General features: G+C 38.4%; 1 protein-coding gene across 1 annotated transcript; it reads right to left on the bottom strand.

Moving 5' to 3' along the window:
* Nucleotides 1–10,308: 10,308 nt before the first annotated feature.
* On the bottom strand, nt 10,309–13,926 carry LOC104216296 (protein NRT1/ PTR FAMILY 2.7-like). The gene is made up of 4 exons (XM_009766322.2): nt 13,827–13,926; nt 12,935–13,152; nt 11,770–12,296; nt 10,309–11,316 (listed from the first exon to the last, which is right to left on the bottom strand). The coding sequence occupies exons 1-4, from the start codon at nt 13,894–13,896 to the stop codon at nt 10,479–10,481; spliced, it is 1,653 nt and encodes a 550-aa protein (XP_009764624.1). The 5' UTR covers nt 13,897–13,926; the 3' UTR covers nt 10,309–10,478.
* Between the last annotated feature and the right edge of the window lie 319 nt (nt 13,927–14,245).

Raw genomic sequence — 14,245 nt, 5'->3', positions numbered from 1 at the left:
TCACGAACATGGGAGGTTTGTACCCCTCAGGCAGTTCCACATCTGGTTGTATCCACAGGTCTTCATAGTTTAAACCTTCTATTCCTCTGTCGCCTTCAACACCTTGAACTCAACTTGTTAACTTCTTGAGTTCTTCAGCCATCGTTTTAATGAGCAGGTCCTTCTTAGAGGATTCCAGTGTATAGGAGATTGGTTGGGTAGAGTGAGGTACAGTTTCCACATATATAGGGTTGATTTGATGGGTGTCAGGGACTTGGGTGTAATGATGGTCATTGGTGGAGTTTTGGGGGTCGGGGATGGGTTATGGTATGTTTTGGGGAGTGTGGTAAGTGGTGGTTGGTGGGTACTTAATTGGTTGATGGTGATGTTGTGGCGGAGTTGGTATTGGTAGTGGATTGATATTTTGGGGTGGAGTTGTATATTGATTTGGTGCGGGAGGATTTTGGTTTTGTGTGTTCTAAGGAGGTACTGGGTTCTTTGTGTTTTGTTAGTGGATGTCGGGGACATTGAGGGTGAGTGACAGGTTTGCCAAGTTGCGAACCTACTCAAATTCTCCTTGTAGTTCCAGTATCTTTTGTTCCAATCTCAAAACTAGGTCATTTAGGGCCGGAGTACTACGACCATCTGAGGTTTTTGCGTTCTCAACATTCTCCTTTCGGATTCCACTTAGGTTGTCCATTTTTGCTTTTCCTCTGCCTTTTGTGTTGCTTGGAGGAGGAGGAGGTGGAGGGCCTCTAGATTTGGTGTGGTATGCTGACGAGGCCAGTATGAGTGAACCAACCGAAGGGGATGGAAATTATAAAAATAAGGAAAAACAAAAAAGATAACAAGTCAGTGAGGATCCTGAAATGTTTGTAGTATTTAAACACATATTGTGGAAGTGTAAATTCGTGTCCTACTTTGGGAACTTCGTTGTGCCCGAGGTAGGCCTAGCGACAAATAAATTTGGAAAACTTTTAATGCCAATAAATGCTTCATTTCATAATATAAAAATAGACGAATCCCAAAACGACACTAAGATAAGAAAATAAGTCACTACTGGCACTCGGCCTTATTATATTTTTAGGAAAAGCAAATAAATCTAGCCTATTTGCTCCCAGAAGGACCTTTCCCACATTCGATCTTCTAGACTCCATCATATAGATCCCCTAACTCGCGCATCCCCAACAGCAAGTAGGCTCTTCCCAGATGTCCTCCTTCAGCTCCTTCATCGTTCTAGCAATTTTCAATCCTTTTTATGACTTTACCTTCCAGCTCCACTATTCCTCGCTCCAGATATTCCAGTTTCCCGTTGGAAGTGACTGCCATTTCTTTCCATTCCTCGATCAACCTCACATTCCTCTTATGTATTTCCCGGTGCTCATTCACAGAGTCGTGGACCCTCTTGCGCAGCCTGTTGTATTTGACATAAGCTTCAGCTTCCTCATCTATGATTCTATTCCCTCGACCAGCCTCTGGTGTAACCATTCCTTTCAGATTGTCCTCTAACCATGCCGGGTAGAGAGGCTTGCACCCTATATGATACTTGTCTGTCTCAATGGTGTTCTTCTCTACAATGATTTTATAGTGCCACATATGCTGAGCTTGGCACTTGTAAGGGACGTCGTCGTCCTAAAAGTCTGCCCTGAAATGACTCATCTTGAAAACCCTTGGTATAGCCTATTTCCTGCCTGTTTGCCTCATAACTCAGATAGGGACATATGGGTATATCCCTCTCAATCCGATCAACAACAAATGCGGAGCATCCCTGTATCTGATAATGAATTCGTTTGTTGGGAACCATTCAATCATCTATTGCACCTATTCCTCGATCAACCCTACCCATTCTTTAGCAGTTTCTAGCTGAGCAAACCTGTCTTGAATGTAAGTCATCCGATTGGGGTGATGGAAGGCAATATGGTCGTTCCAAGCCCTTCACGGAAATTCTTGGCGACAGTGACCCTTTTGGAAATATTCCAACAACCACAACTGCAGCATCAAGTTACAACCCTCGAAATGCTTGACCCCTCTTTGACAGCGCTCCAGAGCCCTATAGATGTCAGCTAAGATCATGGGAACTATAGTATATGTATGTCCATTAATCTCTTCCATCAAAGTCTTGGCGACCATCACCAACCTAGTGTTGATTCTTCCATTTTCATTGGGAACACTATCAGACCCAGGAAGCATACAATGAATACGAACACTCTACAGTGGATGCGACCCAGAGAAGTTAGAGAGATCTCATCATAGTAGGTACGGAAAGACTTGCTATGGCCATACCTCTCATATAGGTATTCGACAGGTATGTAAGACTCCTTCAAGCACACTAGGTCGACATTCTTCTTCAGCCCCATCATTTTTAAAAATCCCTTGCCAGTACAGTTTTGTGGTACCAATAACCCGGGACTATCTCAAGTCAATCCCGTAAGCCCTCCAATTTCTTCTAGAAACGGTGTCATTTCTATGTCATTGAAACGAAATATAACCCTTTCACTATCCCAGAATAAAATGGCAGCCTCGATCAACTTGTTGTTTGGCTCAATATCTAGCAAGGAAGGCAAGTTACCAAGGTACTTTCTCACATGTTTCTTGTCACTTGAGGAAAGGTCCTCCCACCAATCTAGTAGCAATGGTGGAATGTTGCTAACCATACCGAATTTGGGGAACCCGTGCCTCATTTTCTGCAAAACAAAAGGGTTAGGCCTTATCCCCACCAGACTCGATTATTTATACATTTACGATCAGCATATCGCATTTAGTTCTCCAAATTAATGCACAGAATGTGGTTGTGTCCGTTGGGATTATAGAAAATCCGATGGACTTTTGGATAAGGCTTATCTTAAAGGATCATTATATGGATAGCATATTGATCCGACTAGGTTTGACCATGATGCATGCACAATTTTAACTAGAGTAAGGCTACTATAGGGTTTTCGACTGCTACCCTCAAGCGGACAACTTGAGAGTAAAGGCACAGAACCATCGATTGCACCTCTGATCGACTGGTTTTACCACAAATAAGCTTTTCCGAATCTAAGGGTAGTAAATTGGAAGAGTGCAACCACTCATTAAAGCGTTGCTATAGGATTTGATACGCACGAGTGGAATATGATGTTGAGCATGAGTTATGCAGCAATTAATAATATGTAGTCAAGTATTTGCACGCAGGAAAAATAAATACAGTATTTGAATACTTGAAAGACAGTTACAAGAAAAAAAACAAAGAGACAAGTCAGTTTCATGAATAAAAGAACATAAATGCTTAAAATAGGTAGTTAAATTCAAATAAGGGGAAAAGGTATGTGATAAAACATGCTTGGACTAATTCACAAAAGTTAAGTTCGTTATGGTAAGAGCCTAAAGATGTCCCCAGTAGAGTCGCCATGTTGTCGCGTCCCCTTTTTTCCTCCCTTTTTACGGGGAAGAAAGTTACGGGTTTCAACTTTTATGGGGGTAATAACTCATTTCCTTTTGGGAATTGGGTATTTGAAGAGTTGCCACCTAACGGATTATGGTACGTTAGGGCACCCAGAGCGGTTAACTCTTGGATTGGTTTGCATTACCAGAGATTTAGGGTAAGGGCTCGAAATAACCTTGAGGGAAAGATGTTAGGTACCCCTCTCGGTTCACAACTGTGGGTCCCGGCCGAACTTATGCTTGTGAATTAGTCCTTTAACAAATAAGTAGTTGAAACAAATAATTGCAAATAAAGCATGTTGGACCTTGTATGACTCAGATAATAAGACAAGGGATTAGAACAAGTTGTATACATAAAAGAAAGTTTTAAACATAAGGAATTTGAGAAAGGAGGGGTCCTAGGTTGGTTAGCTTACAGGATCACCCCACACAATTTCTGGTAAACACTCCTCAACGAGGTGCTACACATGATATTAGCGTGTAGTCATCATATCAATATCTACCCATTCCCCACCCCTTAGTGGTTACTAAAGCGAGTGTTGTTTAACGACCCCATGCATTCTATTACCCGTCCTTTCTTAATGGTCCTGGAAGAATTTAGGACCTCTACCTACAGGCAGTTCTAGACAGACCCCTAAGGTTTAAAGGAGAAAATACTAAGGCGGCAAGCAAGAACACATAGGACTCTTAGCAAATAAGAACAGGAAGGATCAACTAAGAGGCTCAGTTTTACCTCCACAGATAAGGCATGAAACAGCACGACTCAAACACAAATAAGGGAAATATTATTAAATAGGGCCCTAAGACATGATGTCTCGGTGAGTATCAGAACACAGGAAGCATGCAGATTTATTTTATAACTCAGAAGTAGGGGCCCTAATCAGTTTGCCTACTAATTTTTAAGCCTGTTAATAATTAAGCAGTACACACAATGGGGCAGTTTCTAGCTTTACAAGAAATTGGATTACCTAAGGCTTGCCTAGGCGTAGAATAATGCACAATTGTTACTAGAACCAATAAGATAATGAAGGAGTTATTTTACGTAAAAGCATATTGTTCTTAGTGTTATAAAATGCAGGGATTATTACCAGTTTATTTTAATCAAATGTGAAGTTGTTTTTACATCTTCCATAATCAGTAGTTTACACTAGGTGTGACTGAGCAAGTACGAATGAGATCCTAAAGCCTGATATCTAAGATGCACGTATAAATATAGAATGATTTATATGCAGGGTTCCTAAAGCAGGATTTCTAAATGCACAACAGGTCATAACATGATTGCATAAGTAACAGCTTATTTAAAAGTTGTCGTTTATCCTAGAAACAGGATTTTTAAGTGATAATAAGGACGTCAAAATGAGATGCTGAAAACAGTATACATGAAACCTAGGAGCATGGTTTCTAATAAATGATATGCTTTGTATGTATTGGTCCTAAACATGAGTTCTAATGCATATACAGGAGAATATAAACCTAAAACATATTTTCTACCCATTGATATTGATAACATGTATAGCTACCCTCCCATTTTCACTATCCAACCCCCATATTCGTTTACAAATTATTACAGGCCAATATCGAATGGATTACATAAGTAGTTAAGAAAAATAAGAAATTACTTTATCGGGAGCCTACAAATAGGCCAGATTTCCAAAATTTTCAATTCCAGATTGCCTCACAGCCTTTCATATAATCCGGGTGTGTCAGAGTTCCCTAAGGACCTCAAGGGATCCCTGGCAGTGCTCACACCCAGATTTCATAGTCATAGTTTAGTAAGTGCAGTGTGGAAGGGCCAACTCTAATGTATCAGAGTTTAGAGGGATCTCATAGGGATCCTTAAGCAGTCACACATTAGAGGGGCAGAACTTAGAACCTAAGAGTAGATGTGAAGGTGCTTGAAAAGATTTAAACAAGGACACAGTTTGAAAATGGGCTTGTTTTAAATAGTTTTGTAAAAAGACAACAGAGACAGTTTTGAAAGAGAGTAGAGTAATAAGCAACAGTCCAAACAAAGCACCCCAAATAGGTTCATACACAACCAGAGAACATAGAACCAAGGCAGGTTCAGCAACCACAAACAGGGGTTGAAGGATTTGGGGACACATAGGTCATGTAGGTAAACACATAGTTATAGCAGCATAGCAGTCCTTGTGAGGGTTTATGGGGTTAGGGAATAGCTAGTGATACCAACACAGTATGGATTTCAGAAACAATCATAGAATAATACATCTAAAGGGACAGATCAGTTTGCAAAGTAAGTGCATATAAAAACTGGACAATAAGCAGACAAGTATTCAAAGTAGGATAGAGTCATATTGAAACAGACTACTAGAGAAGTAGAACTAGCATGCTCGATGATGCCCTAATGTAAACATGTCAATTACACATTCAACAACAGAACCATAGATAGAAACAAAACAGAAACATGATAAGCTGAAGTAGTAAATGAAACATATTGGTTTTGGAACTTGAATTGAAATCAGGACATACCAGTAAAGAGACAATAAACACAAAGTGAAGAATAGGAGAGCACAATAGTTAGCCTTGGCTTGCTGCCGGCTAACTTAGAATAGTTGTAAGTAATCACAGAAAAAGAGCAAGAAGTTTTGAGTGTGTGAGAGAGAGTTTTTAACCAATGTGTTCGTGTCTGTAATGAAAAGAGAAGAAAGTCTATATATAATAGTTTGAAAGCTAGGTAAAATAAGGAAAGAATCAATTGTTCAGCAATTATAGAACTACAGAATCAATTAAGAACGAGAATCAGCCAAGTACCCTTTAATTAAGGGAGTAATTTACCAATGATAGAAAGCAAGTAACAGATAAGGAAAGAATTCAAACAACATAGGTACAGAATATGTAATTAGGGATAGATACATAAGGGTCTAATTAAGGAAATAACAGTAGAAATCAATTAATAATACAGTCAATCACATAATAAGGTAAAAAATAATTTAAGGGTTATGAAAAATAGGAAAAATAGTCGGAAATCGGTATAAGAGTATCAACACAGTAAATCAAGGATTCAAGAATTGGAAAATAGTACTAATATTAAAAGAAATAGTATAGACTTCCATGAATAAACTAATAAACGGAGTACAAATAGGAAGAACCAAATCAGAAACCTTAATAAGATATTACTGGGATGAAAATCATAGAAATACTCTAATTAATCACAGCATATTTATGAGAATCAAACATACAGATAAATCAAATGAACTAACAGTAAAGACAAACTCAGAATCCAAGACTAAAGCCAAAAAATTAGGGGCTTTCAACATAATGAATCAGATAAAAGAAAACTTAAATAAACCATTTAAACATAGTAAAAATTATAGAATAATACTGAAAATCAGAGGAAAAGTCATTTTGAAAAGGGGGTGAAGAAACCCTAGTTTTGAAGACGAAGAGGCGATTTGAAAAATCAGAGAGTTTATCATGGAAAACAACGAAAATAACTCAAAATGTACTCATATCTATAGTAGATCTGAAGAGTCAAGAGATGAGTTAGGGTTTCAGAGAGAGATAACCCAACAATGGAGAGATTCCGGCTTAGAAACCATAGATCTAGCCGGAAAATAGAAAGATCTTACTTGGTCAGGCCAAGGTGGCCTGAGAACGGTGAGCACATACCCTAGATGTGAGTTGACTGCTGGTCCCTTGAAGGCCTTAGGGTAGCAATAATCTGGCATGGGGGGAGCCATGGAGGCTAAGGGTGGTGGTGGAACCACCAGTGGTGCCGGCGACTCAACAATCGGCGAGTAAAAGCTTAGATTTAGCAGAGGGCTCGAGAGAGAATAAGAGGGTGAGATGGCGGAGAGTCATAATAGAATGAGAGAAATGAGGGTTGGGGGATAGTCTTTTAGGTTAACTAAGGAAGGAATTAACCTGGACCGTTGATCAAAAACGATCAACGGCCACGATTTGGGTGGAATTTTGTCGGGTAGGATTTAGGTTTGGGCTTGGGTTTTGGGCTGATTCGATTGGGGTTTTGGGGTTGGTTTAATCAGATTATAATTGAAATAAAATGGGGCTATTTGTTAAATACCCAATTAAATTGAATAAAATAATTTATAAAAATAGCTGATAATTGTACAAAATGAATTTCATGCATAGAAAATAGTTTAAAATGATTGCTTAGTATTATACAATACAAATGATTAATTTCCGGTCAAAAATATGATTGGGCTATAATTGCAAAGTTATTGAAATTATAGCCAAAAGGTGCCAATTTGGCTAATTATAGAATGATTTGGTTTAAATAGGACCATAAATAATAAGTTAGATCAAGAGATGCTTTTGAAATAGTTTGTAATGCTATTTTGTAATTATTTATTGGGAATAAAATGCTGGATAAATTAATAAAAATAGAGGGAAATTATAGAAAAATACCAATTGCTATTAATGCATGATTTTGAAGGTATATATGCAATTTTTAAATATTTTGGGGAAAAATTGTGTATCAACAACCGCCCAGTCCCAGGTCATGGAAACTTTCTTAAATACCGGCTCGTTCTGGGCCATTTGTCCGTTATTTGTACTATGGCATGGCGTGGAGGGTCTCGCTCGACCGTCGCCTGCGTGGTGGTATGGTACAGAGTGTTATCCTGATGTGTCCGACGGTGTTTGTTCCTCGTTCGCGCGCCTGTGCGAGTGCCCGTGTTCCTATCCTGATCCAAAAAAGGAAAATGATAAGTTAAGCTCAAATGAAATTGCCTGTTACCTTTACATGATGAGTCGGTGAAGGAGGCAAAGCGTTGTAGGACGAATTGCTTTATCTCGTACTCTAATGGCGGTTTCAGATTCTGTAGCCTCGCGTTTGGTTTCGCCTAACCGCATCTAGGCCTCTTATAGGCTAAACATACTTTGCCCGTTGGAATCTCGAGCTCGGGCCCCGGTCCGATCCCGTCCGATGCACATAAAAATAGGGAAACATTAGTTATACTCCGTACATAAATTACCCACTGTGCACACGGATACAAAAATAAGGTAGGATGAGCCGGTTGTTTCAAAGAATCACACAGTAGGCTATCGTTTTTTTCTAAGAGGTGGAGGTATAGATCGATATGTAACGTTAGTATGGCGAATAGGATTGCAGACGTGATAAGTGCGCAGTGGCCGTAATCCCGCCTTGGGTACTCGTACGACGTTCCAAACCTATCGCTATGGCGAGACGCAAATTTTGGATAGATATTAGACATAATTTCGATTTCATGCAAAGATCTGATCCTGATTGGTTTGGTTATTTCAAAAGCTTGTCCACCACTTTTTTCAAGTTGGTGTTTATACTGAGACGGTGAGGTTATGACACCCGGGAGATGACACTTTGGCTGGCTTTATATCTAGAGGAAACTAAAAATTTGGCTAAGAAATTCCCACAGACGGCGCCAAATTGTTTGACCAAAAAGTATTGAGCTTTTTGCTAAACTAATTAAATAAGAAGACTTTAGCCTAGATCTAAGATAGAAGATGAGAGTAAGCAAGCATATCACACAAAAGATTTAACTGTAATATTTATAGAATCACCTTATATAAGAAGAAAATGACAGTTTCCATAATGTTTAACAATCAATGAGGAATACATGGATGAAAAAGGTCACCGATCTTTAATAAGGCAGAACCCCATGCATTGGGGGTGATGAGACTAACGATCTATGTTGAAGATCTGAGCTTCCTTGCTTCTTTCTCTTTGATGGAGAGAGAAGATGATCCTTCCTCTTTTTGGGTAATCTCTGTCTTTTCATTTGTTCCACTCCCCTTTCTTCTTCTTTTCCCTTATTTCATATACTAGATCGTCTCCCTTACTCAACGGTCTTTACCCATAGTATTTAAGTCATTTGACTATGTTATGGGCCGACCCCTTGAAATGCCACGATATCCAATTCGCCTCAGATATCCTAAATACACGCCCAGGTACGTGTCGTTACAGTGTGGTATGGATACGACAATTTCAGGTATTCTTTCACCGTCCCTTCCCACACAGATTATTGTCTGGTCAGATTTTGACCCATACACTTCTTACCGTTTCGGAAAAAAATCTGAATGATTTCCTGTCTTTTCTTATTTCAGTTTGGTTTTAGATATTGTCTCTGCAAAACGGAAGACGCATTAAATTTGATTCAACTATAGATAGTTGGTGTTAAATGGGTTGTTAGGATCGCATCCCAGTTCCTTGATAAAAAGCCGGAGCTAACAATATATTTTGGTAGTGAAATCTGTGGTTGCAGATGTTATTGATCTGTTGGTTGTGTTCTACTAAATCTGAATCATCTTTTTTTCTTATTTCAGCTCGGCTATAGTGATTACTTACATGCTCCCATGTATGTGATTTACTTTTTGCTCTTATCTTAATTACCTATAACAGATGCACATTATTATGATGAGTAAAGTAAATTAGTAGGAACTTAACAACATTATATTTATTCCTACTGAAGCAGGTTGGACATATTTTATGTCTTTTGGTTCTATTTCCAGGTTTTACAAAAGGGGGAGCTTCCTATATTATAGAAATGCATTGCAGAGGAGGCAAATATAGCGACAAGTTAATTAGATAACCCAAAGAATGTGTTTCTGGAAGATAAAAAAGGGCTTCAGTTCCATCTGTGTGGAGATGGCTTGAGTTAGGAAAGTAACTCAAAAGTGGTTTCTGCTGAGTTCTAAAGTACTGGTAGTTGATTTACTCTGAGAATGTTTATCCAAAGTAGTTAATGATGATAAGTTGACGAGAGTGTTTCATCAGAAAGAATTATTTAGTAAATATGGACACTGGAAGTTTATTTATTCTGGAAGATAGTGTTTTGTACGATTGTTGACCGTTAAAATTTCAGGTTTTGATGGCAGAAACATTGTCCTCGTAGTAGCTCTGACCTTAGCTCCCGGAGGTATGTCATTTTTCTGTCACCTTCACTTACATTTTGTTGAGTCATGCTGCTATAGTTTAGGTAATTCCTTTGTCTCATTTTATATGAATTGTCTAGTCGGGCAACAGATTATCCAGAATAACAAACTATATAGCAACTGTCGTGATGGTACTTCAATGTCAAACATCATGATCCTTTGTTTTATCTTTTTTCACCCTGGGATCACTCATCATCAGGAGTACAACTATGATCCACTTCCTTCAGATGTTGATACTTGTAAAACCAAGCACATGCTACATAGTAACCAAAGTTCAATACTCCCCCTACAACCAATACCCAATACACATTGTCCAGCCTTCCCTTATTTATGTTACCTGGTAACCATGTAGTTGTCTTTCTAACAACATCAATTAGAGCAGTAGCCAAGTAAAATGCTATACCAACGAGCACCGAAATCATAGCGGTTGACATGTTCTTTAATGTTGTTGGAAACTCTTGGTAGTATAGTGCTACTTGACCAGGATAATGGAATGCCTCTGCAATGCCAACAATGGCTAACTGGGGTACTAGCCATAACACTGACATAGGCACAATATTAGAACCTTGATCACCGTTGTTGGATTTTGCTACCTTTAGCCTCTTTGACTCCACTAAGGCCGAGATACCCATCCCCAGAGCATTGAGCACGTGCCCAAGCCCAATTCTCTGGAGAGGAGTCAGGGATTTGCCGGTCAACTTCTTCCATGCAGGAAAGAGAAACTTGTCTAACAGAGCGAGGAATATAGCAGTAGAGATCAGGACAAAGACGAGTATGGAACCAGCTGGGATTTGGAAATGGGGCCCTACGTGACGGTCCATTGCCAAGGCTTGAAGTACTGTCAAACTTGCTTGTACGCCAATTGATGTTCCAAGAAAGAAACTACTTGACCATAGTGGTACAATTCTAATTAAGGATTTAAAATCTTCGACTTCTTGTACTGAACAAAGTCTCCATGGCTTAGCTGTACAGCCATCTGATTTAATGTCACCTTCACTTTTTATGGCTGCACGGTTTAAGAACCTGCAGCATCATGAGCAAGTTCAATTCTATATGAAAGTAAGTGCACATGTGCCTGGCATATGCATCCATAGACTATATGTTGAACCCCCCTTAATGCAATTAATGAATGGAGTAGCTCAGGACCATTTAAACCCCTTTAGAAACTCTTATCACCTATGAGGAACAATTGTATTCTCTAATAAGTACAATTTACTTGCCACTGAGATAATATAGAAAATACTATTGTTGCAAATAAAGCATAAGCGTTGAAGAGCATAGGAGTACGAGTAATTCTCTTCTTCTTTTTTATGTGTCAATTTTTTCCACGAACACAAATAGTCTTAGCTACATGCATTAAGTTCTGCCGAATCTGCTGCGTCTAGTCTAGATCCGGTGGATGTCCCAAGCTCTAAGTGAAGACACAGTAAACACCAAAGAAAGTAAGTGAGATAGAGCGAAATGTTACAAAATTACCTGCAGATTTTCGAGGGCGCAACAGGGTGACACTCCCATCCATGGTAGAAATACTCACCAGTCGATGGGAGTGGCACTTTTCTTTTCCTAATACTTGCAACCACAACGCGAGCCAAACTGGTGAACGGGCTACCTCCTGGCTTAGAGTTTGTGTAAAATCTGCTTCCTATTAGGAAAATGACTGAAGCAAGAACGTTGGTAGCTACACAAATGAAAAATCCCACTTTCCAACTCATATTATCTTCAACGTAGACTATAGCTGTTGATGCTACTACAGAAGCAGCATACCAAAAGAAGAAGAACCAGTTGAAGAAAATCCCCTGATCCTTTGGCTTATCTAGTTGGTCGGCTCCCATCGTTGAAAGGGTTGATCGGGTACCACCACTCCCTAAAGTTGCTAGAATTATGGCTGCATATAGTACTACATATTGAACTCTTGGTTTAGGTCTACATGAGGTTGAGTCAACATCACAGGGTTTAGGCCTCAAAGAATCAAGTGTCGCTGTTAAAGCTAAAAATATTGTGCCCTGCAAATAGAAATCTTAAGAATGCGTAAAATGGTAAAACGTTCATTAATATATGTCTTTTCATTTATTTATACACCCTTCAAGAGTATGTTTGACTTAACTGATTAAAATTAGATGATAAGCATCAAGTGCAATAAAATAATTTAAATACATAAAAGAAAAAACCTAGCAAAAATGAGATGGAGAGGAAGTTTGAAGTTTTGTTGTGGGAAGAGTGTTTTGAGAATTCAAAAGAGTATTAGGATAAAATAGTAAAAATTCTAGTTCAACCAAAAGTACTTATAAGTTAAAAATTTAGAAGTTAGAAGTTACCAACTTATATATTTTGGATGATTTGCCTTATAATAATCATTTGACTAATAAGTGTGTTAATTTACCAAATGTAAAAATCAACCAAAAAAGTGTGTATAATATTATTTGACCAGCAATAAGCTTACCCAAATTACAGTAACATCTTTTTCTGAATTCTCGTTTTTTTCTTCATTTAAATATCTAATTGTAATTGGAGCTGTAAGGGGTGATAGTTGAAAAAGATGCAGTTATTACACCCGTTATAATATAGATTCTAATGCATCAACCAACTTAACCAGGTCAAACAACAACATGGTAGTAGCTACCGACAAAATAGTGGTACGTACCAGTAATGAGATGATGGATGAAATCCAAATGGTAGAGAAGCAACCAAGAAATGAGTCGGCAATAATAGCAGCAAGGACGGGAATCAAACTTCCAGCACCATTAACCAGATTTGATATTTGAGCAGCATCGATGCTCTCCACTTCAAATTCCTCTATCAGATATACTATAAGGTTGCTTTGCCAACCCGCAAATGTTAGGGTCAAGCCTACTGAGGTCGCTGTTTTTATCATGGAATTCAAAAGTCAAGTTGAATATCATATTAGTACGATCATTTAATTAAGCTAATACACTGATATTATAAAAAGAATTTTAGGCAGATAACTTACTATAACATGTTAAATCCTTATATTACACCATTCAAATGGATGGATCACTCCCTCAAACGAAATAAAAATACGATTTATTTGTAATTCAGCTATTTGATTAATGGCTCCCTCTCTGATGAACAAAACAGAATAAGTGGGGAAGAAAAAAGAAATGACTCAATTAAAAGGCTAAAGATGTATGATCTGTCTGGATTTGCTATTGGAAGACTAACAAACCAAGTTGACCAGTCATTATCATGTTCCTTCAGTATTTTCCAGTAATCTTGAGTATGTGAGGAATCAGCTATATTTGTGCATTATCTAGCAAAACTCCGGCAAAAGCAATTCACATATCAATTTATTTATGCTCTTTTTTCATTCAACCATCTGGTATGCAGAACCATTTGACAGAGGTCGAACCCAAGACCTATTGTTGAGATGAAGAGATCTCATTCATCCCGCTATATCCCTTGGGGGTCATATACATATTACACTCATTTATTAAATTATATCACCTCTACCTGGACATGAGAATTGATATAAACATGAAATGCTGGTATAGTTGTTCGTGAAGAGAGAGAGAGACCTATGATGAAGGGGAAGGTGATCCAGCCTCCAGTTCTTGACAAGTAATGTGCCTCTGCTGGAGCTTCCATAGCTGAACAAATGATAAGTTCAAACTTTTGGGAGAGCACCAATATATGTCACCTCAAAAATCTGTAAACATGGACCTTTTGTTTGGGGGGGAGGGGGGGGGGGGAGGACTTGGATAGAGAAGTTTCATAAAAAGAAAATGTAATGATGATGTTTGATGTTCCGGTACAAAGAGGCTCGAGTGAGAAACCAAAATCGCTAAGTTTTTGAACTCTAATTACGTTTTTACAGCTATAAAAAAAAAGTTACATTTATACCTAAAAGGCAATATTATACTGCGTTTTATGTTAACAGAATTTTAGCCGTTAACCTAAAACACAGTATAATACTACGTTTTAATGTAAAACGTAA

This window comes from Nicotiana sylvestris, chromosome 6 (assembly GCF_000393655.2).
Source record: "Nicotiana sylvestris chromosome 6, ASM39365v2, whole genome shotgun sequence".
Lineage (NCBI taxonomy): Eukaryota > Viridiplantae > Streptophyta > Magnoliopsida > Solanales > Solanaceae > Nicotiana > Nicotiana sylvestris.
This window is presented reverse-complemented; position numbering and strand designations above follow the sequence as displayed.

Coding starts and splice junctions, on each gene's coding strand:
- LOC104216296 (XM_009766322.2), bottom strand. CDS start 13,896: ATGGAAGCTCCAGCAGAGGCACATTACTTGTCAAGAACTGGAGGCTGG. Junction 13,153..13,826: donor CACCTTCCCCTTCATCATAG/GTCTCTCTCTCT, acceptor TGATAAAAACAG/CGACCTCAGTAGGCTTGACC. Junction 11,317..11,769: donor GCGCCCTCGAAAATCTGCAG/GTAATTTTGTAA, acceptor ATGATGCTGCAG/GTTCTTAAACCGTGCAGCCA.